Source organism: Urocitellus parryii, chromosome 4 (genome assembly GCF_045843805.1).
Source record: "Urocitellus parryii isolate mUroPar1 chromosome 4, mUroPar1.hap1, whole genome shotgun sequence".
In the NCBI taxonomy this organism is placed as follows: domain Eukaryota; kingdom Metazoa; phylum Chordata; class Mammalia; order Rodentia; family Sciuridae; genus Urocitellus; species Urocitellus parryii.
In genome coordinates this window covers 185,866,484-185,890,482 of record NC_135534.1, presented here as the reverse complement: position 1 = coordinate 185,890,482, position 23,999 = coordinate 185,866,484, and the positions used below count along the sequence as shown (strand labels likewise).

General features: G+C 42.7%; 1 protein-coding gene across 7 annotated transcripts in view; it reads right to left on the bottom strand.

The window, feature by feature from the left end:
* The window catches only part of Znf462 (zinc finger protein 462), a 137,292-nt gene that overhangs the window by 14,170 nt on the left and 99,123 nt on the right, over positions 1-23,999 (bottom strand). For all 7 annotated transcript variants that reach the window (XR_013343442.1, XM_026391109.2, XM_026391108.2 and 4 more), the window contains 3 exons: positions 19,840-20,107; positions 17,962-18,098; positions 8,750-8,973 (listed from right to left, as the gene is read on the bottom strand). Coding sequence is in view for 6 of the 7 variants with exons in the window: in XM_026391109.2 (XP_026246894.2) it covers positions 8,750-8,973; positions 17,962-18,098; positions 19,840-20,107 (629 nt within the window). In the remaining variant the exon portion in view is untranslated. The remainder of the gene's footprint in view (positions 1-8,749; positions 8,974-17,961; positions 18,099-19,839; positions 20,108-23,999) is intronic.

The window sequence follows — 23,999 nt, the reverse complement described above, 5'->3', positions numbered from 1 at the left end:
ACAGCCCCCAGCCTGCCATAAATGGTCAGTGTTTAGATATGCAATCATTCCTTACATCCAGTGAAAGTCACCTGTGAATGCCACTAACCCAAAGTCCACTGTGAAGGCCACTAACCTAGTGTCTGGAAGTCAGTTGTTCAGGAAGACTGAGATGAAGTGCCCTTGACCAGCAAATGCTGACCCTGATTAAATAAGACTGTATGAAACCCCTTCCGTGCTCAGCTAATGTTCAACCTTCACAGCTTTGTTTTTCTACTTGTCGTTTTTTAACCATTTAGCAAGATGTTTTAGATCTGTTCTTGGCATATATTTCCATACGTTCTTGGCTTAGTCTAAGAACTTTATGATTTACAAATATTAAAGTTGAACATGCATTTTTATACTGTGCTAGGGTGGCAAGTCCAGCCTTATAGGAGAGACGGATGTAATCATGCTTGTTCTTAACAGAATGGAACTGCACACCCTGTCTTCACATGACATTGCAGGCAACAGGTAGCAGAGCCTCTGGGAAACAAGTCCACTTATTTCCAGAGTCTAGACCCCCTCCTGTTATGGAACAGTCTATACATTAAAAAGGAGACACCCAGTCAGAATGCTCATATTGCCTAATACTGCATTCATTTAATACTGTTAAAAAGGAAAGCCAAAATGAACTTTTTATTTCTAGAAAAAGTGACAGCGAAGAACATGGAAAACACTGACCTGCCTATTGTATCAGTAGTGCCCATTAGTCACAGACTGAGAATGTGCAGTGCTCTGAAGAATTTGAATGACTTACAACACAGGCCAACAAACTTTTTCTGAAAAGAGCCAGATAAGTAAATATTTTAAGCTTTCTGGACCATATAGTCTCTTCAAAACTACTCAATTGCTGTTGTAGTTCAAAAGCTGCCATAAGCAATACATAAATGGATGAGTGAGGCTGTATTCCAATAAACTTCTATTTGTAGAAACCAAATTCTGAATTTCATATAACTGCACTTGTCAGAAAAGTATTATTCTTTCACTTGTTTTTAAAATGTCATTCTTAGATAATAGGCCATTAAAAAAAAAAAAAAAAAACGGGTTATTTGAGCCTATGGTCCATGGTTTCCAAACACTTACAGTATCAGGTGGTATACCCAGATCTTCTTTGCCTGTCTTTGAAAACCAGAATGGGGATGCAGTAAAGAATTCAGAGGGGCTGGGGATGTGGCTCAAGCGGTAGCGCGCTCGCCTGGCATGTGTGCGGCCCAGGTTCGATCCTCAGCACCACATACAAAGATGTTGTGTCCGCCGAGAACTAAAAAATAAATACTTAAAAAAAAAAAAATTCTCTCTCTCTCTCCTCTCTTTAAAAAAAAAAAAAAAGAATTCAGAGGAAGAGAAGTTCACCCAAGTATCATCTGTATGACTTCTTACAGGAAGACCGTCGAGGGTACAGGTAAGAACAATTTTCAGTTTTCAGATAAGAGCATTTCAGTTGGAGTTTTAAGAAAGGACATGAATGGCAAGATGCCCTTCGTTTTTGTGGCTGAATGTTCCATTGCATATATAAGCCACATTCTACTTACTCATCTTCCAGTGGATACTTAGGTTGTTTCCATGTCTTGGCTACTATAAGTGATACTGCAGTGAACATGGAAATACAGAATCTCTTCAAGATACTCATTTTGTTTCCTTTACATACCCAGAAGTGGGACTGCTGAATCATATAACAGCTCTATTTTTACTTTCTTCAGGAACATGCATACCTTTTTCCATAATGACTGTAATAATTTACATTCTCAACAACAGAACACAAGGGTCCCCCGCCTTCTCCACATACATCAAACATCACATTGTACACCTTAAACATATACAATTTTATGTGTCAAATATGCCTTAGTAAAGCTGGGGGTGGGGGATATTCAGCCAAACAAATCCCCTGGGCAGCATTAAAGTTCTTTGGAAGATTAGCCGTGAAACCATATTTGCTCTGTACTATGCTGCCCTCTTATTTTATAGTCACCTTTATCATGCACTAAGCACATAGGGTGGTGAGTCTTTGTTTCAACTTGTCTTGCCTACTTGTTTATAAACTCTTTCAGGGTAGCAAACATTTCTTATTTAGCTCTATAATAGCTCAGTGCAGAGAGTAAGGTCAGTCATGTAGTTGACCCATGAATTGTTTCAATATTAACAAAATATCTGATATGTGCTAACAATGTATCATTTAGCCATTAAGACCACTAAGATAAGTGTTAACTTCCATATTTGTAGAAAAAGAAAACAGTACACAAAACAAGTACATGATTAAAGCCAGGATTCAGACTCATATCTTCAGATGACACAGCTCAAGCTTTTCCTATTACAATGCAAATCAACTGTAGAAATGCAAATTTACTCACAAAATATGTAAAAACAACCATGTTCATAGGGGCTAAACACAGGAAAAAAGAAGAAAAGAATATTGACAATAATATTCTGTTGCAAAATCTGATGGGAGAGAGCAGTAGTATCCTTTGAAAAGTTTTCTTCAAAGTAAAAACCTGCCTAAGAACAGTGAGAATAAAAGGATCATGAAGTACCCAGAAGGAAAAGGAACACAGAAGTCAAGAAGCATATCTACTTTCTTGAGTCAGAATTAGAAAACACGTTTCTTGGCCAAAGTCTAGAAACAGTCAACTCCTTTGGAGAATCTTGGTAGGCCTCCAGACACAGACTGTCAAGAAACCACGTGAAAGGTGTCATTAAGTGTCTCAGTTTCGTTTCTGGTCAGTTGAGCAGTTGTCATTCTCCTGGACCCGAAATGAACAAGGGCAAAGGTTCTGATGGTGCTGTCACATTTTGCTTATTTAAACAAGCAGGATACTTAAAATTTCATATCTTCACAGTGAATCCATTTATTAGATTTTTAAACAAACCGAGCCTCATTGCATGTTAGATACTATGTTAGATTTTGGAAAGAAAGAGAGGAAGGTGCCTTAAAGAAGGAAAAAGAAATGTCTTGTGAAATCTTAGAAGACAATTTCAAAGCTTACAAGTAAAGAACATCTTCTAATGTCTGCTTATTTAATTCTGGTTTCTTTGGCTTCAAAAATACATTAACCAAAAAAAAAAAAAAAAAAAAAAAAAAAAAAAAAAACAAACAACAGGCAAAGCTAACATGAGGGAAAGCAAAATGACATCAACTTCTAGAGGAACCTAGTCACTTAGAGAAATGTTTTGAGCTGATAAAGCTCAAGCTGATAGTACTTAGTTCAGAAATTAAATGCAAAAAAAAAAAAAAAAAAAGAAGAAGAAGAAGAAGAAAAGAAAAGAAGTGGCCAAAGGTGTGTTTTATGATTTAGAGTGCGGAAGGTTCTTTTATCATTTTACTGATTCTCATCTTCTGGAAACCAATGTTCTGTGTGATTTTTTTTTTTTTTTTAAACACTGTGAATTTCACTAGTCCAGAAAGATGAGCAATTTTATATGTTGATTCCTTCTAGATTTAATGTTCTGCTGCTTCCCCCAAAACTAGAAAAAAAATAAAAGATGAGTTTCAGCTGCCTGAGGTTCCATTTATATAAAAAATTAAAAACATTTCAAAGTAAATTCAATTAGTGAATGTGTATTGCCTGAATAGACTATCCTTCTAAATTTAATATACCGAACATGACAATTTTATGAGCAAACCAAGTTAGAGATAATATATTTTTATGTTCCTTAAACTAGCAAAGAGACTTTAGAACTATAAAGAACACTAAACAAGGTATCAAATATACTAAAATTTTCTTTAAAAGAAAGAAAAAAAAAAAGTATGTGTTTTCTAAATGTGAGAAGTGCAAGGTTTGTTTTTTTCCTCCCCAAAACTTCAAGGTTTCTAGAAATGTTATGTCTTCATCTTTCATCAGAGCTTCTAATAAGTGGCATTATTGACAAGTATTTCATTGTATGTGCATGCATGCATGTCTATGGGGGGGTGCATGGAAGAATAAAGAGGGAAGAAGGAAGGAGACACTGAAAAAGAAAAGAAAATATAAAATAGCCTTCTAGAGGAACAGCGAGACCAGAAAAAGACAGCGGGGTCAAAGGATGATAAAATAAAACCACCTGCAGTGTTTACTTTGGATCCCAAGAGATTATAAGTGAGTCCCTGTTCAATGGCACAAAGATAAAGGTCCAGGAGAACAAGATTCCATGTGTTATCTACAAAACGAGGGTTCTGATGTCTCCCCTTCTCTGCAACATGCTGGTTTCTGAGGATATACAGGGCAGCCTCTATCAAGGGCACTTGACATTTTGGTTCCTAAATGGATAGATATGACTTCAAGGACCCGTCCTGCTGTTACCAGGATTCCATGCAGCCTACAAATACACAGTCTGACATCTTTAGAGATGCTCCTGAGGTTTACAACTTTTGCAAGCCGAACTCAGGTTCCAGCTTTGAATATCCAGCTCTGTTTAATGAAGTACTTTGAAAAAGACATCCTACAGTGTCTTATAGTTTCTTCTATAAATACTCTCCACTATTCAAAAATCACCTAATGCTATTCATATTAGAGTGTAATGCACCTAAGTCTCACAGTCAGCCTTAGCTTAGAACCAACTGCTATGTTTTTTCCACATTTTATTTCTGGCAGTCCATACATTAATCTGGATCTTGAGCATCCCATTGATCTATCGTCCCAATGATCAACTTTGTAAGAAAAGACCGCAGGATGTTAACATGTGTTAAGGACCCATTATGTGTTTGGGTTTGGGATACTGAGATATAATTTAGTTGCTTTAAAATTTATCTATTTTTAGCAAACAAGTCAGTGACTTTTATTAAATTCATACATTTATGCTCTGAGAAGTACCCTCCACCCCACTGTGATCTCCAGTCCCAGGCTATTGCTGTCATTTTGCTTTTTCTGGAGATTTCACATGAACACAATCATACCACAGGTAGTCTTTGGTGTCTGGCTTTTATCCACTTAATAGATTTGTCATATTGCTAACATGCTAGTAGCTCAGTCTTTTTTTTTTTTTTTTTAATTGATGAGTAGTATTCCACTGGTGGGATTGCTGGGTCAGAGAGTAAAGAATATTTGACTTTTAAACAAATGGGCCAAATTGCTCCAAAATCCTCGCCAACACTTTGGTACTACTGTGGTGGTTCCTAACCTAGAAGGTAGATGGTAAAATCTTACTTTTGGTTTAATTTACATTTTTCTAGTGATCAATCATATTGAACATCTTTTCATATGCTTATTTGGTAAACTGTTGACTCAAATCTTTTGCTCATCCTTAATTGAGTGCCTTATCTTCTTATTGAGTTGTAAGAGTTCTTTGTATATTTCAGTTAAAATCCTTTGTTATATAATTACTTGACTAATATTTGCTTTGCTGCCTGCCTTTCCATTTTCTTAATGGTATCTTTGGAAGAGTAAACATTTAATTTTGATGTCACCCAATGTATTAATATTTTTTCACTTAATGTTGATAGCTTTTTGTATTGTACCTAAGAATTCTTTTTCCTAATTCAAGATCACACAGTTTTTCACTATTTTTCTGTAAGCTTTATAGTTTTAGTTCATATATTTATGATCCATTTTTGATTGAATTTTTGTGTAAATAGTAGTATAAGAATCCTGGGTGACAATTTGCATGTGTAAATCTAATTATTTTGGCACCATTTTTGAAGAAAAAAATTGCTTTCCTACTACCTTGACACCTTTGATGAAAATCAATTTGCCACATGTATGACATATATGGACTTTCTCTTATGCTCTACTGAGCTATGTATCTACTCTTATGCCAATACCCCACTCTCTTGATTATTATAGCTTTACAATAAGTTTGAAAGTAAGAAGGATGAGTCCTCCAACTTCACTCCTTTTCCACAGTTTAGACTATCCTAATCATCTGAATTTCCATATGAATCTTAGGCTCACCTTGCCAATTTCTATCAACATAAAATCTTTCTGTTGTTTTGCTTAAGAGTTTTTTGGATCTGTAGACCAGTCTGGGAAGAATCACCAATATTGAATTTTCTAATCTATGAACATGGTATGCATTGCAATAATTTAGTTCTTTTATTTCTCTCAGTATCACTTTGCATTTTCAGAGTGTAGTTCTTAGATTAAATTTATTCTTAAGTATATTGTTCTTTTTGATATTATTTGTACATGGAATTGATCTTTCTAAAATTTCATTTTCAGGTTGTACTGCTATTACTAGTAAATAGAAATATATAATTGATTTCTATATATTAAACTTATACCCTGCAACCTTGTCCAACTCACTATAATGTCCTAGTAGCTTTATGTAGATATTTCAGGATTTTCTAAGTATAAAGATCACACTGTCTGAGAATAAAATCATTTCTATTTCTTCCCAACTTTCCTGAATTCAATTCCTTGTTTTTGCCTATTATTCTTGATTTTTCTATTTGAACTATCAGCAAACTTCTCTTTAGTATATTGTCAGTCCTATAACCCCTTTCATGAACACTGAAGTCAGATTTTTTTATATCTTTCGCCTCATGAATGATCATTTTTAACTAATGCACAGTGCCACTATCCATCAGGTGAAAATCCAGTTTCAAAAGTGTTCGGACAATTACTTAAAGATCTTTAAGTGCATTTTATCCTCATCATTTAGGGGAGGAAAAAGAATAGTCAACAAAAAAAGAAAGTACTGCTATAATAAGCACAAATCTCATAAACTTAAAGACAATTGAGCCAAAGGTGAAAATCATTAGGCATGCTGCAAATGGCAATTCTTTAGCCTTAGGTGCTCATTGGATTTAAAAAGTTTGTCAACCAGTGAGAAAGAGAAAAAACTAAAAACATAATACGACAGTGAAAACATGATATCAAAGACTCCGTAAAATTCAAGGTATAATTATGATTTTATAATGTAGTCCTTGAGAACACAACTGCTTTTCTGGTATCTAACTATTGTTATATTCTAGTACAATTCAATTCCAAATATTCTGTGGAACATATTAAGTCTCAAGGTGAGGGAAAACAAGGACTTCATTTATCTTACACAATTTCTGAGAGTGGCATAACAATTTGCATTAACCAATCAGAAAAAAGACCTCCAACTTAAGTACCTTCCCAAAGCATGTACAATAAAAAGTGGAGACAAGATTAAATAAAACCCAAGTCTTCTAGCTCCAAAAACTCTACATTGGGTCCCTACTTTCCAGAGCAACCCATTTCCCTGACCTATATCCTGAAGCCTTAGACTTCTACCCACTGTTTAGCAAGCCTCTGGTTTCAGGCCTGGCATGGTTTCTAACATTCTCTGGATTTCCCCCACTGATTTACAAGTTACTGTGCAACCACCGGGGAAGAATTTATCTCCCTGATTTGCTCTGCTCCACATTATGAACTTGAAACCTTGAACCCTGTAGTAAAAAAGGTGTCGCATAAACAAGACATATGGGAATTAATACAGGAAGCTTGGTTTAAAGCAGATGAATGATTTTTTCTTTAAGTTTGGGTTAGAAATTTCCAGGAAGGTGGAATAAGAAATGATACTGTAAATCAGGCTTTTCCTCCCTGCATTCACTTTTGGGGTAGTGCTGGGGTGTGAATATATTCCAAAGCAGAAGTTTCCATAAAACCATTAAATTGTGGACAGGAGACAAAGCTTAGACTCCCCTTTCTCAATATCCCATAGAAAAATTATATCCCTTGGAGAAAGATGATTGATTAAAATCTCTATAATTTAGGTTTGTAGGGCCAGAGAAGAGAAGCTATATTTTCACTGATGAGGATACAGAGTGTCTTAAGTGAACACTTAATAGATGTGCTGGAGCAGGCTGATTAGAAAGGACTGATGGCCTGCTTTTATTAAGCAAACACCAATCAGCTCCTCCTGTGCTTGAGGCAAATACACAAACCCAGAAATAATCACCTCAGTCCATGATAGACCAAATACACCTTGTGCAGAGGAAAGGAGGCACCCTGCATGACTTTGATTCTCTGAGCAGCAAACCTTGGGGAAGAGAATTTTTTTCTACAAACCCTCTTATTTTTATGTCCTGTGCTAATCTTTTTCAAATCAATTCCCCTCCCTAAATAAAACATACAGTTTACAGCCTCTACGAGTTTGGCTATGTGTGTTGACGCCTTTGAAGATCCTGGTAGTTGGAAAATATTGTAAATAATCTACATGATTAAGGACAAGATGGAATATCTATCGGGCACATTAGGGGTCACCAACTACTACAGGCTGACTGCTTGTTGACTATTTTTGTAAATTAAGTCTTACTGGAACACAATGGTGTCCACTCGTTTATATATTACCTATATCTGCTTTCTTGCTACAGTGGCAGATTGGAGCAAGTGCCACTGAAACTAACAAGTGCCACTAAAACTTTCGCTCTCTGTCCCTTTTTTAAAAATATTGGCCAATCCTTGTGATAACACATTTAAAATAATATTGAAAAATACTCTTGTCAGGATAAAAACAAACAGCAACACACAATATTCATTTATAGCATAATCAGAATTAGAGAAAATAAAGAAAGTGATTCTAGGAAAGAGATTCCAAATGTCAAGCCAAGGGATCTGGGTGGTAGAGTGCCAACTGATTTGCCGTTTCCCCACCTGTTTTTTTTTTTTTTTTAAACAATTTTCTGAAATGACCTCACATTTATTTTATTATAGAAAAACTAAACCTCACTTTAAAAGTGCCTTGAGTTCCTTTTGTACACAGTGGGTGTGGCTAAAGCCACTGACTCCCCACTCGGTCCCTCCCCACTGGAGAGCTGAGGTAGGGAGGCAGGAGGCCCCCGGGCGAGTACCTTATGCTCATCCCGAAGATGACTGTCCAGCTCCTCCGTGTGCTTGGTCTCATAGTAGCAGAGCTGGCACTTGTAGGGCTTCAGTTCGTTGTGCTTTTCTATGTGCTGCTGGAGGCTCTCGTCGCTGGAGCACGTGAAGGTGCACTTATCACAGCGGAAAACCACTCCCTGCAAGTACCTGGACAGCTTGGAACGGCACACTTCAATGGGGACAACCCGCTCTTCTGTGGAAACAAGCGGAATGGAAGACGGGCATTGTTACCAATGGCCAGCAGATGTTCTTTCTCTGGAATACGACGAGAGACTCACCCATTCAGCTCTGCTACTTCTCCCGGGTGAACTGCACACACCCTGTCCCTCCCCCGGCCTCCAATAACACATTCCTCTGGGACAAGTGGGTGTTTTGAAGACCAAAAGCTCTTGGTGCTTAATACCTAGAATGGCCTATAAATAGAGGTGGGTCAGGCTGAAGGGGGCTTGCTAATGCCTGAATGGAGGTAACTGAGGCAAGGGCAGGAATGGAAGTGGCTGCTGTATTTACCACCATTAATTATTGACAACAACCTTCTTCCTCAGCAAATAGTATTGAAGTTGCATTTACAGATGTCTCCTTATAAGAAGCAAGGAAAGTGACATTAGCTGGCATCTGTATGCTACCACTGGGTCAGCACCTGCCTTGCTCCCAACACCTCTACAAGGCTAGATTTACTCCTATATTTACAGTAAGTAAAATGAGGAGCTTTCCAAAGCTCACACAGAGTTGTAACTGGCAAAGCTGAGACGTGAGCCCAGGCCTGCAAATCCACTGTGGCCACTACTTCCAATCCCACTCCTGTATCCCCCTTTGAAGATGTTCTCAAGGAGACTCTTCCCTTGCCCTGCAACCAGGGGGAATCCCTAATTAACTGCAAATCTGAAAACAAAGAAACTTGCTCACTTTCATTCACCAAAACTCTGACTCCAACTCCAAAGAGCTCACAAATGAAGGCTGCAGGCAACATCGAGGGAGAGGTGGGGTCACATAAGACACCTGGAGGATTCGTGCCTTTTCAGAAGATCTGTGATCCAACTGTCACAATGGAAAAAGCTAAGAGGGAGCGCAGGAGAGGATTTGGGTGCTTTTCCCGTTGACACACCAAATGCTGTAGGGCTGGAAATGCGTGTGCTTGTTTACTTTGCACTCTCTCACCCTTGTGTTTAACTGCTCAAATTAAATTTCACACCAGTCTGCCCAGGGTACCAGCGCACGCGCCAGATATCCATAACTGGGATAAAATTAAAATCTGTGCTATTTATGCAAGAATCAAATATAGCGCGTTTTCATGCTGTGTCTGGATTTCAGAAGACTCTGAAAGTTTACAAATGGACGCACACAACATATACTTACGTTATTTAGAAACAGCAATGTGTTATTAAGTCAAGAAAGCATGATTTATTCCCAGAGCCACCGAGTAGCCTGGCTTCCAGAGCGTCAGTATTTTGCACACTGATGTGACGGGCTCCCTCCATTCTTCCCTTTGTTGTTGGCCTGCCCCTGGGGAATTTCCCCCACCCAACATCATGCCTTAGTCTCAACCACAACATTCTAACTGTAGGGCAGTGGCTGCCTTGGGAGTCCTTGAATACAGCGAATAATTGGCCAGCCAAACGCCCGGGCAGGGGAAGCGTGGAGGGTGGTGTCTGCAGCACTCCCTGGAGCTCTAATGCATATGTTATTTTCCCTATACAAAGAGTCAGTTGCTTATTTAGAAATATAAATATTTTTAAACCAAAGTATAGCAGACAGCTAAGAAACACATGATTATAATGTAATCCACACATTTTCTTAGAATAGCAAATGTTTAACAGTCTTCTAACCATTCAGTTCCACGGTTTGGTGTAAACGGAGGAAAAATGCTTTGGCGTCAACTAGTGAGCTTTAGGGAGCCCATGCTAGGATATTTGACTCCTCTAACCCAGGGTTTCTCCGTAGCAGCATGATTGACATTTGGGGGCCAGACAATTCTTTGTCGTGGTGTGGGGACTGTACTGTGCATTGTAGGATGTTTGTCCGCAGCCCTGGCCTCCACCCACTAGATGCCACCAGCACCCTTTCCCCCCCAGTTGTGACATCCTCAGAGTGCCTGCAGATTAATGTATCCTGGGGAGACAATGTTGACCCCAGCTGAGGACTTCTCCAAGCAAAGTGCCAGGCAGGAACTGCAACTGCTCAGATTAAGGCAGCCCTGGATATGGTCCGTCAGCAAGCTGGTACCCACGGCATGAGACAGGGACATTCGCATACTGGGAAAGCAAACTTTCCTGCCCCTCCCTTGAGGCTACAACCCCTCTGCTGTCTCTGTTTGCTCCTGATTTATATCTTGTCATCTCTGCTGCTTCCTCTTTTGTTCTTTGGCTCTGTCCTGTCCTGTCTGCCCTGATTCTGTCCACCTCCGGGGAGATGGAGAACAGCCGGGTAAAATTTTCCATACGATGCCCAAACACCTTGAGGACGATCATTCAGTCACCCTTCAGTCTCCACTTCCCACTCCCAACTGGTTCTTTCAGACTTTTTTATACGTCTTTTTTTTTTTTTCAATTCCTCTATTGCCATGTTAGTTTTCTTTGCAGTTTCCGATTTCACTATGTATATCTAAGTGAATTTTACACCAAGTCACGAGCACACAGAATGTTGCCCTGGAGTTCAAATAATAATGATTAACGTAGATGACACTACAATTTATTGACTGCTGTCTTAAGCCTCCGTTAGGTGTTCTGCCCTCCCGGTGACTTTTATCCTCATAACCCTACAAAGTCATAACCTGGGGTCCCAAATCTGACTTCAGTCAATGCCTACCTCCTTTTTCCCTGCTAAGAATCTTCTGGAACCTCTGACCTGCATGCAATGTGCTAATCAGCCTTTTATTCCAATATTCTCAAACATGCAAAAAGCTACAGATTCCTAAAGTGACCGCTTATGCCTGCATGTCTTTCCAGTATCTGCCAACGGGTCATTTCCCTGCTTGCTTCCTCTGAAACGTGAGACTTCCCATTTCTAAGCTAAGTTGTTACCAATGTTCCAAGTCTCTCACTTACAGGGATTTTTACTAAGGTATTAATTATAGAAAATAGTTAACTTTTCCTTCTTTCTAAAAACATGGCTAACATAAACAAGATTTAAAAAAAAAAAAAAAAAGACAAACTTTGAAAGGTGGGCAAATGACCCACAGTATTTTCTGAAAGAGGGTATTCATTGCCCAGGCAAGTGAGGGACATGAAGTTAAAGACTGAACAGTTTTCAGGTTTGGATGGAGCCCTGTCTTGGCTACAGAAGATCAGAGCCCGGGGCGGGTTTTCCATGGGGGCAGTGACAACTGTGGGTCTCTTTTGACTTCACACCTCTCAAAATTACCTTGGGTAAGAAATCACAGCCTGAATCACACTCATTGTGACTCAGCTTCCAGCACTGGCTGCAAAAATATTATGACTTCACCAGTTCGACGACAAGATGGATTGTGTCTCTCCTCTCCTCCTACTCAAAAGATGCCTGGGGCTGCATTGGGATGTAAAACCCAAGAGGCTAGACCCAAAGCAAGGCCTCACTGGAGCACCTGTGTGCCAAGATCTGCCAAGAGCCCCCAAGAAGCATGTGCTGTCAAGCTGCCATGGGGCTCGGTGGAAATATCTGCAGAATTGCAACCACAGAGGGGTCATTCTGCTCAAATCTGCAAAAAAAAAAAGCATGACACTGTGGAGTCCAGAGTCACCAAGTAAAAATTCTTCCTGAAAGGCAAACCACAACACACACAGGGTTTCTTCTCAGAATGCACCACGTCTAAAGGAAACAGGAACAGATTGGGAAGTCCTTCCTGCCCACAAACTTTGTCTACAAATTGCCATCCCGAAGGACTGAGTGCCCCTTTCAGCCAAATCAAAGACCCACCATTTACTCTTTCTTAGCCAAACTAGTGGGAAATGTTGAGAACTAGAGAAAGTCATTTTTTTAAAAAATTATAATCTAAAAAAAAAAATCATCTTAAAATAAAATCATCCATAGACACATGTAAACACAAGCAAATCAGCACCTGGGAAAGAAGTATTAAGATGTGCTGCCATGCCCCAGCTAGAAAGAGTGGAGAAGGGCACCTCTAATTCTAATGGCACAGGCATTGGGGGTGGGGGAGGGTTGGCAATTTAAAAAAACATTTAATGAACATGTAATTTCATTAAATAGAAAAAAAATTAGTAATCTCACTGTAGATTTTTTTTTCCTCTTTCTTATCAAAATAACACTGATCAGATAAAGCAGGAGAGATAACTTCCATTCTCAACTCCCACCTGCAGGGTTCAGTTACATGCAGCATTTATCTATCCATTGGGAAACAGAAACACTAAGCTAACATGCCCACCAGAGCCCAGCGCAGTGAGTGTACCGCCATGTAATCACAATGTCAATATTTGGCAAAACTGTGTTTTTGTCCCTAAAATTCAATCTGTGCCCAACGTTTCAGGACAATAAATATTGGGGAATACCGTACATACGGGCAAAGCTACACATAAGGCACTACATTTCCAAGGGCAACAAACTCAAAACTCAAATAGTTCTGCATTCCAGAACTATTTATTCACTTGCATACCGTCTCCCAGCGTACAAACCTTGCCCTGCTCTTCATGGCTGCGTCCCTACACCTTAAAACATTGCTAGCATATAGAGGGTGTTCAACAAGTCTTTATTTCTCTACTAAATGAATATCCACCAAAAGCCCTACCACCATCAAAGTCATGGGGCTTAATTTTTTTCCTAGAAACCCATCAAATCATAGCCAATAGCACCAAATGTTGATCTGATCTAAGTCCTGAAAGAGACGGGTCTCAACCCATGCTAAATTTGTATTTAACAGGTGACTCATCAGCAATCAGATCAAAATTTGTCCTGGCTTTCCATCCTGTTTCCTAAGCAAGGTTCAAATCTCTATATTAGTCTCCTTTTCTAGTTGCCTCAGATTCTCCTCAGGTACCCAGGGCATCTATGAGCATGCTGCAAACACGTCTTGCTTCCTCCCACTGGCCTCAGGGGTTCATTAAATTGTTCCTTCTCCCAAGAAATGGGACGAAATTTGTGTTCACCTGGAACTGCAGAATGGGACTTCAGAGGATGGGACACAGGACCTTCGCAGATGTGATTAGTTAGGTGAGGTCCTACTGGATTAGGGTGGACCCTAACTCCAGTGACTGGTGTTCTCAGGAAAAGGTACAGAGAGACACACACAGAATGAGGCCCCAAAAAGAAAGAAACAGAGGTTACAGTGTTGCTAGTGAAAGCCTAGGATGCCCAGGGTTGCTGGGAACCTTAAGAAGCTAGGACAAGGCCTTCAGAGGAAGATGGCCCGGCCACACCCCAGGTTCACACTCCTAGATTCCAAACTGGGAGAGAATACACTGTCTTCAGACACCCCACTGGGAGTCCTTTTTTGGGGGTGCAATTAAAAAAAACATTTTTATTTTTTCTAATCAGTTACACATGACAGCAGAATGACGGCTCTTTGATTCATTGTACACAAATGGAGCACAAATTCTCACTTCTTTGGTTGTACACGAGGTAGGGTCCCCCTACCTGGGAAATGAATATATCCCCTGAGAGGTCTTCTAAGCCTACTGGAATGATATCAATGCCTCAGGCTGAAAGCCACCCTCATCTACCACTTTTCTCTATCCAAACAGAAACACGACTCCTAGATATCTGTCACCATCTTGGACACGCTGTGCACATGTTCATCTCCTTGAGGAGAGCAGGTACTGGGTCCTATATACCCCTTCATGACCAGACAACCAAGCACAGCATGACGTGTCACAAATAATGGACATTCGATGAATGCGTGAACAAAGAGGATGATCTCTCTCTCTTGCCACAATCAACACAAGTCTCTGATGAGTTCTCATTCAGATCTCCCATGAGGGAAACACATTCTCATCCCCCTTTTTAACTACTTAAATAAATCTATGCATCTGGACAAACAGTGACAGAAACTCCATTCTTGCTAGCAGTCGCTCTGTCCCAAGGCCAGTCCAGAAGTTGTTTATCTTGCCTTTTGTCCTGGGTTTTTTTTAATTCACTAAGGCTTTAGAAAGATCTGTGGACCCCAGAGACCAAAGATGTTTATTCATCCACAGAGTGGGAAGTGCACAGGTGCAGAAGGAGCCTCGTCTTGCTGCCCTGTGACTAGCCCCAGTGCAAAATTGCAAGGCAGACATCCAATCCCGTCTCCTGACATGTCAAGACCAGCTTCCCACTGAGCTGCCATTTTGAGCTGAGATGGACACCAGAGCCAGGCCAGGACACAGATGGCAGGCTCTGCTGTTTTGGAGCCCTCTGCCGTCTGTGGATCAGTGACCCCCATTTCTGATCTCCAGCCCCACAGATAATTCTGTCCTCAAACCCAGCTGCCACTAGAAGATTCCACAGAGTGACACCACCTTCCCAAGGGGAAACAGTGATGCCTGTGGTTAAAGCCAAGGGTCAGACACACCTGGGCTCAGATCCCAGCTGGGTTATGCAAGAGTCCTCAACCTTCTTAAGTCTGAGAGTGGCTCAGCTTTCTGAACTTGCTTTCCCTTGTCACTGAGGATAATGGTCACATCCTCCACATTGGGTTTTGTGAGCATTCTACACAATGACACAGGGAGGGCACTTCATACAGTGCCTATTACCTGGCGAGCTTCACTAGTGGGAGCCACCGCTGATCTTATTATGAATCCTCAAATGCTTGTGTTCATTTCAGGTTGGTACCTTCTGACCCTCAGGAGGACAATACTTATAGACACTTAGAAAACAGCAAACAGAAGATAGCATGAAAAACCAGGGACAGGTAACCAGATGGAAGATGGGATCAAAAGACTGGGATTGGATCACAGTGTTACTGCATCCTGGTTGGGTGATCTGCTAAGCTACTCCAGGTCTCCTGGCCCTTAGTATAGGTAGAACACCTCTAGACTGATCATCAAATCTGAAATCCAACACCACCAGCAGCAATGATGCTCTAACTGTCTGGGATTTGGGTACACAGGATGTTGGATGTTTGGATTAGGTATGCTCCACCAGTAAAGTTGATGCAAATATTTCAAAATCTGAAAAAATGTCTCCATCTGAAACACTCCTGGTCCCAAGCATTTTGGTTAAGGGACACTCAGCCTGTGCTGTATGGATGGTGGGCACGGTTGCATCCACTGTCCCTTTCCGGGAACCTCCTGGAGAAATTTTGGTTTTCAGTGTCTATAATTCCTACAAATCTCCTCTAAAACCACCTCAAAAAAAAAATTTAACAAATATCCTCAGCCTCGTTGACTGTCTTCTTCCCTCTCGTGGGAAGCTGGAATCCCAGAGCCAAACCTGCGGTGCCCTGCTAACAAATGAACAGCACACCTCATGGCATCTGCGGAATCTCCAAACGCCTGCCTACGTTCTTCACACTCAGTTGTATTTCCTACCAGTTACACTTTATTTTGCATTTGCCCCAGCTACCTCATTTGTTTTTTGACCTGCAGGAATATCTTTAAGCGAACGTAAATCCCTTGTGAAATGAAGTAGGCCACAAATAGGGTGTTGAAATTAAAAAACAGAAAAAAACAAAACGGACTCTTCCCCTCGGCCTCAAGTTTCCTGTATGTAAAGTGAGAGTGTCAGTAACAGCACCGCTGCTCCCGACAGTGGGAGATGAAGCGAGTCTACCTCGGCAGCTCCCTGCCAAGCGTTCAAGGCCTCCGCGCTCCATCTCTCTGCCTCTCCCTTTCTCGAAGTCTCAGCTCAGGAAAGTCATTGAGCTCGTTAGGCACTAAAAGCTCTGATCCCGCCGGGCAGCAATATGGGAGAAGAAGAGGGGCGACGGCAGAACGTGAGGACTCGCTCGCTGCCTCTGCTTGCTGGGCAGCAGCACCACGGATGGCCCCTGCCCAAGCCGAGATGGGGCACCGAGCCACCGCGACACATGGGCGAGGGGACCGGAGGCCAGGTGACTTAGGCGGAACACCAGGCGGGACCACTCGGGCCAAGAATTTCTGCCTAAGTGTGGCTACGCTGCTTCTCCCAGCTTGCAGGTGGACGTCCTAGCCAGCAGCGATCTCACGTCTCATTAGAGTGCGAGGGGAGGAGGGAAATCCGAGAATGCTAAATGGCGAGCCTTCCGCGCAGGCTGCAGCAGATGTGGGTATGTCACAGAATGTACCGGCCAAATGCAGGCGCTCGGGGAAAACACGGGATGCTTTACAGATGTCTTCCAAACGCCCAGCATCTCGGAGGGAGGGACATCTCCGCAGGACACTCGTTGGTATAGGGGTATGTATGGCAAGTGTCAAAAACCTCTTCAAGGTTCAAGGCTTAGAAAAGATGGTAAGGAGTAAGAGGAGGGAGGAGGGGAAGGACTGAAGAAGAGAGGAAGACTGGAAGCACCTGGCAAAGAGACGCCAGTCATCTCCCACCCCCTGCAGCCTCAGCCCTGTGAGGACAAAGCGGGTTCCATACAAGCATCTCTTTCCCTCCAACGCCAAGGAAGCCTTGGCTTTCCAATGTTTTGACTAAGAGGAAACCTGACTCAATGAAAAGTCAACATGGACTGAACGGAAGTGTCCGGGATTATCAGCAGGAACCGACCTTTATGGACTGACCATGCCGTACCCATTAGGGAACAGCATGGAATAACCACCCATTATTTCCTGGGCACAATCATCACTTTTTAAATCCAATGCCCGTTCAATGGGTTTCCTAGGAAGTATCAGGCCACTTTGGTTTCTGAGAATCTCTCTTCCTGTCCACTTCAGGGGAAACTGCACATTCTGCTTTGGAAATCATTACTTTGGCCTTTCCCCAAATAGGTACTCACAACCATGCAGGTCTTCCAATTGTACATCCACCCTCACCCACCAGGTTGTTCTTTGTCCCCTCCTGCCTAGGGTGCATTCTAAGCAAATTGAGGGCAGTGGAGGCCTCAGGATGTAAAGATGCCTCACTCTGGGAAGCCCTAAGGACGCGTTCCCCATAGAATCCATCCCCTATGCCTCCCTCTGGGTGGAGGAAGGGAGAAACGCTTTCCAGAGGGAGGGATTTCTATCCTGTTGGCTGGCACCAAGGCCATCACTGTGGTCCCTTGCCTGAAGGAGCAAGTGACCAGGAAAAGGGTGCTGTGGTGGTCCTGAGAGACCTGCTCCTGCCAGCACTCCAGGAGGGCAAGCAGGAAGGTTACCTCGGTGGAGCACGATGTGGTCGATCATGTTGCGTTTGTATTTGGTGTGATAGAGGCAGAGGGGACAGCGCAGATCTTTGGGGCCCTCCTCAGGCACCGCCGAATGCCCAGCTTCCACGTGCATAGTAAAAGCAGATCTAGGAGAGAGGCGGAGGGAAAGGCAAGTGAGACCAGAGGTCACGTCACCCCACAGCTGCCAGCGAGCTCACCAGTGCCATCAGTGCAGGGGTGTCACTTGGGAGATCATGAAGAGGGACCCACGGGGAACACTCAGAGGGTGGTCCCAGCGTGAGGCTGGGACAGTTCTCTTCCTCTATCCTTTCCAAGTCTTCAAAACACTGGCAAGGCCCTAAAATGTCTCCTACAAATGGATGAAGCCAAGGGTCTAATGGCAAGGCCCCCTTATCGACCTGAGGGCTTCTCTCTGAACACGCCTTGTGAGGGGCCCCTTACGGTCTCAATCACAAACATATTTATCTGAAGCATAACTAGACCAAATGAACAGAGACCCAGCAGTGCCCACCAAAGCCCAGCAACTAAACTGTTGGTGGGGAAAAGACTTCTTCCTCATCCAGTCCAGCCCTTTCTTGGGACATGAAGTCTAACTTCTGTATCCTCTCTGTGTGCAGACTGCATTGAAGTGATCTGAGGTTCAGGTCCTGATTACCTAGGGCAGCTTTGTATCTGTAATACAGGACTGATGCTCTACTATCAGACGGCTTTCTATCCATGCTACTACAAGGCATATTTTAAACATTTCAGAGGCACTGGTTCTTTTGGTGCTTTTAAGAGCCTTCAGAAGTAGGTACTATTATTATCTTTAATTTACACATAAGGGAATGGGAGACAGAGAGGCTGAGCGACTTGTCTAAGGTCACACGGCCACTAAGTGGTAAACCTGGGATTCAAACTCAGGCAGTGAGGCTCTGGACTCTGCACCTGTAGCCACAACCTACACATGATCTCACAGGATGAGATTAAATCACAGGAGAGGTTTAGATTACATGATAGGAAGCATTACATCCTTTCCTTGAGTTTGCCAGTTCTGTTATACACAGCAGCAAGGTGACTTGGAGTCTCTTTTTCTAGATTGGAACACTCTTTCTATGATTGCTCAGGTCTACTTTTCCTTGTGCTGGGGTCTCGATTCTCTACGTATCTTAAAATACTACCATCTTTCTTTTTTTTGGTGCTAGGGATTGAACTCAGGAGCATCCAACTACTAAGCCACATCCCCAGCCCTCTTTTGTATTTTATTTAGAGACAGGGTCTCACTGAGTTGCTTAGTGCCTTGCTTTTGCTGAGGCTGGCTCTGAATTCACCATCCTCCTGCCTCAGCCTCCTGAGCTGCTGGGATTACAGGTGTGCATCACCATACTTGGCAAAATGCTACCATCTTAAATAAGAAATGTTCTATGAGGGGAGCAAAGATGGATGTTTATCCTGACTTTAGTTTTGTTTCAAAATTTATACATATGTTAATTATATATAAATAAATATTATATACATATAAAATACATATATAATTTATCCTCCCCTCAAAAAGGGGGGGGGGTGCAGAGGTTGTTCCATGAAAGAAAAACACTTACTTCTCTATGCACTGGGCCAGTGAAATCCTTTGTTGCAAGCTCCTACTATTCAGGAGCCCATTTGCTTTGATTTTTTAAACAAATTCGTTTTGACGTAGCTTTTCCTCCCTGGGTAAATCCAAGGCCGTCTTCTGAAACTAGCTTCCCTGTGTAAAGACTGAACCCAACCTCCACATCATCTAGTGGGTGGGGCCTTCCCTGAGCTCCAGGTGGGTAAGGGAAGGAGGCGCTGGGGGGGTGGAGCCAGGGCAGCCACTGTGCTTTTCACAGAGGTTTTCATGCCACTTACTTAAAGCCTGTGTAAAAGGAGCAGTCTTTGCACTTGAAAAGCTTCTTTCCACCATGCTTGTCCCGGTAATGGCGCCTGATACTCTGGATGTAGCCAGAAGAGAATTCACAGAATTCGCAGTGAAGAACAGCTTCGGTTTTCTGCTCGGTGCCAGCCGAGGCCCCGGAGAGAGGCACAGGGCTAACACGGCTGTTGTTCCTCGCCAGGGCGGCTGACTGATAGTGGTTCAACTGCTGCTGAACGTCTGGGGGCTCTGAGTACGAGGAGTCTGTGGAGAGACAGGGAAAATGACACGGGCACGGAGCACGCGGTCGAGGCTGGAGCTTGGACACCCACAACCTGGAGTTTCCCCCTGGTTAACGGAGGTGTAACTGACAAGCTAAACACGTATGTAGTTAGGGCATGCGACATGATGGTCGGATACACATATGCACTGTGAAATGAGGACCACAATCCAGTTAATTGACACATCCATCTCCTCCTCTGGTTGCCATTTTCTGGTGTGTGCAGATCAGCCCGAAGACCTCAGCACATCTCGAGTACAGGATGCCTTGCTATGAACCGCAGTCACCTGCTACACCACAGACCCCCCAGAACTAGCTCGTCTTCTAACTGAAAGTCTTCACCCTCCATCAGCATCATCTGATTAGCTCTAAGCCTTAATCTGAGCGCGATGGCTAGGATCCCATCTCTTGCCGCCGTTGTCTAAACTCTACAACAGATCTGGGAAATGCGTGTTTGGAGGAAGTGACTCCTCTTTTGAATCTGACTTTGAGGGCCCCCGGTATTTAAAAATAAAATTCTGAGGTTAAAGGTTTCAAAGTGAAGGAAGAAAGTAAACTGTTGGTTTTTTTTTTTTTTTTCTAAAGGAAATTGCTGAATGGCAACGGGTTGCCACAGAATACCCGTTCCAGTGGGTGAGATAAATAAACCCATGCAATGCACACAGGGGCAGGGACAGGGGACAGAGCAACAGCTCCTCCTCCACCGCAGCTGAGAATTATTCATGCCCACCAGATTAAAAAAAAAAAAAATTCAGTCTCTAAACAGAAATGCTCAAGCACATGGCACTCATGCAAGTATAAAAATGCTTTATGTCTTCACAGTGAAGTGATTTAAATTTTAAAATATAAAAATCCGATAGTGTTCTCCTGGAATAGATGTTTAAAGCTTAGTCAGCATTAAGATGGAGATTTATTCATAAATCCCATTAAAATGAAATTCCAAACAAGTTTCTCTGAAAGATATTTTCAAGTCTGCAATTCCGAGGAACATGTCGGAAACGACAGGCACACATCTCAACCCTAGGAGCTTCAGTGGCACGTGGTGGGGAAACCTGATCCGGATGGAGGAGGGGAAAGCTCAGAGCTGCTACAAAAGAGAGATGGAGAGAGGGAGGAAGGGAGGGAGGAGAGAGAGAAAGAGGGAGAAATAAAAATTTTAAAAAATTAAAAAGAGAGAGAGAGAAAAAGTAAAAGAACAGTCTCGAGCCTTTTTGCACGGCTCAGCTGTGAAAGTGAAGGTTCAGAATTCCACATTGTCCTGCGCAACCTGCAGCTGCCCAGGAAAGACACAGATGAAGCCTGTGAGTACCACACAGAAGAATTTCAGTGTAAGTTTCCCTGAAAAGAAAACAAAGGGCTCTTTTCTTAAGCCCTTCAAAAAAGCAAGGGGGAAAGGGGACGGAAACCGTACAAGTCTCCTCCTGATTTGATGGACACTTAATTTTCCAAAGCATGATTCCCCGAGGCGGGACACGGAAAGACTCTGTAAACCCATACTTGATGAGACCAGAAGCATCCATCCCCTCTGCCTCGTGGAGAAGAAGGACAGAGGCAGATCGGCCTCCCCGATGGTGGGCCACCTCCCGTCTTCAAAACACTCAAACACCTTCCCTTCTCGTTCTCCCGCCCCCCCCCCCACCTCAATTCATATTCCTTAAGATCATGAAAAACCCCACTGGAAATTGTAAACAAACCCGCCACACAAAAAAAATAAAACAAAAGGAAACTTGAACAATCTCTCCAAGCCTCCATGGGTTCATTACCAGGTGTAAACGGAAGACAAAGAGAGAAAGGGATGACACATGGAATTCATTTTCCCCGGTTCCTTTATCTCCTCCTTCTTTATTCCTCTACCCTCTCTGATGAACCCACTCAGGATCACAACAATGCAACTGTCAACTCCTCATTCTCTCTTTCAATAGCAGGTTTGTTTACCATTTCTAGGACGGCTCGGAATGTTTTCTATTTAAACCCTCAAGACCAGATTCGGCTCAAAACACACGCACAGTGAAGCACAAAGCACACCCCACCTCTCTGGTCCAGGTGGAGCACTGACTGCACACCGGCCTTCCTAGAAAGCCTCTCTTCCCTCAGTAGCATGGGTCCTACTTTGCACTCAGCACTGCAGAACAGCAACCCTGTCATCAACAAGGCCAAAGCCAGGTCCTGCTGCTTGAGGTCTATCCACCATCCACAAATCTACCCGGGAACCAAATCAAACATCCCACGGAAAGGTCTACTTCTCAACATGCTCCCTCTGTGACATGGCACGCGCCTCAGGGAGCCTCCCAGGTCAGCGTGGACGCTGGCTCACACCTCAGACAACAGGCACCTGGCAGCTCCCATCCCTTCCCAGCAGAGCTATGAAGAAATGAACGGCTCCCAGTTAGACAGCAAGCCAGGTGAGTTGATGTCCCCTTCCCCGTCACCCATCCCTGACCCAGATCATGCAGTCATCTCTTAGGCAGACCCCTCCGGGAGAAGCGTCTCCTTTCAGTTGTTATGTTTTCCTTGTCTTTAGGGTCTACTGCCTATTAGTCTATCCGTCTCAAAAAACAAATTCTACATTTTAACTCTAGTATTTATATGTTACAGAAAACTTGAGAATAAAATGCAGGAGGTCTCAGGCAAAGCCTTCCAAGAAAGGAGTTTCACCTCCCTTAAATGGCAATGCAAAAGGAACAGCTGTGTGCCTCTACACCAGAAACTTGTATTTTCCTCCTGGTTAAAATCAGGTGGACAGTTGTATTTAGAAAAAGCAGCAAACCCTACCATTTGTGATACAGCTGTGATAATGGCCAGGGCAGGGCACTGTGGGGCTTCTCTGAACTCCACTCTGCTCTCTGGTGCCAATATTCTCAGTCCTCTCTCTCACTTAGAGTTTGTGAATAATGTACGATTTTAGCACTTTGGGCACTAAAGTGACAAAGATGTGAGTGTGTATGATTCCGCTGATCTTAAAAAAGCCCACTTGCTAAGCAACATAAAATTCTGTCTTTTTCGTGAGGCATAGCCTCACAGGCAGGAAAAGGGTCATTCTGTACCCAGGTTAGGAAGGCAAAACAGATTGTTAGCAACAAGGGCATGTCACATAAGTTAAAAATCATCATTAAGACTATTTCGTTTTATTCCGAGCTTAGGGAAAGAAAAGTGTGTTGGGAGAGACAAACTTCTGGGAAACGCAGCCACTGAAGCACTCGGTCGTGAATTCAGTGGGAGATTCTGCACCCAACAGTGGGGTCACTCAAGTGACCTGTGGTATCTAGACTGCAGCTGACAGCAAAGCCTAAGATAAAGGTGGTTCACCTTTAAAAACAGATCACGGCTTAGTGTAACATACATCTCCACCCCACCAGCCCAGAGACCTACAGTCTGAGAAAAGTTCAGTGCCCTGACTTGTAACTTTATTTATATACAAAGTTTTGTAAATTACATTTACTTTCGTTATATATGTATATGTATACACACACACATATACACACACACACCTATTTTGTAAATTGTCAATAATAAGAAGAGTTATACTTTACACAATCAGGATCAAAGTGTAATTTTAGCATGGACTACGTCACAGTGCCTATAACATTAGAAATTTACTGCATAGCCGGCAATTGATTCTCATAATGATGGTATGCAATATAATCGGATCCCCATGCCCGTTTTACCCAAGAGACAGCTGAAGCTGAGGATGGCTAGTCACGCAAGATCTACCATGATTCAGAGGGAGGACCTGAACAAAGATCCGTTTAACTACAGAACCTGAGCTCTGGCTACTAGGCATCTGTACCTGAAGGCGACCTCTAGGGACCCAGGACAAAGATCACGTGAGCTCTCTCAGCAACAAAGATGCAGCAGAGATAAGGAGGGCAAAGTCAT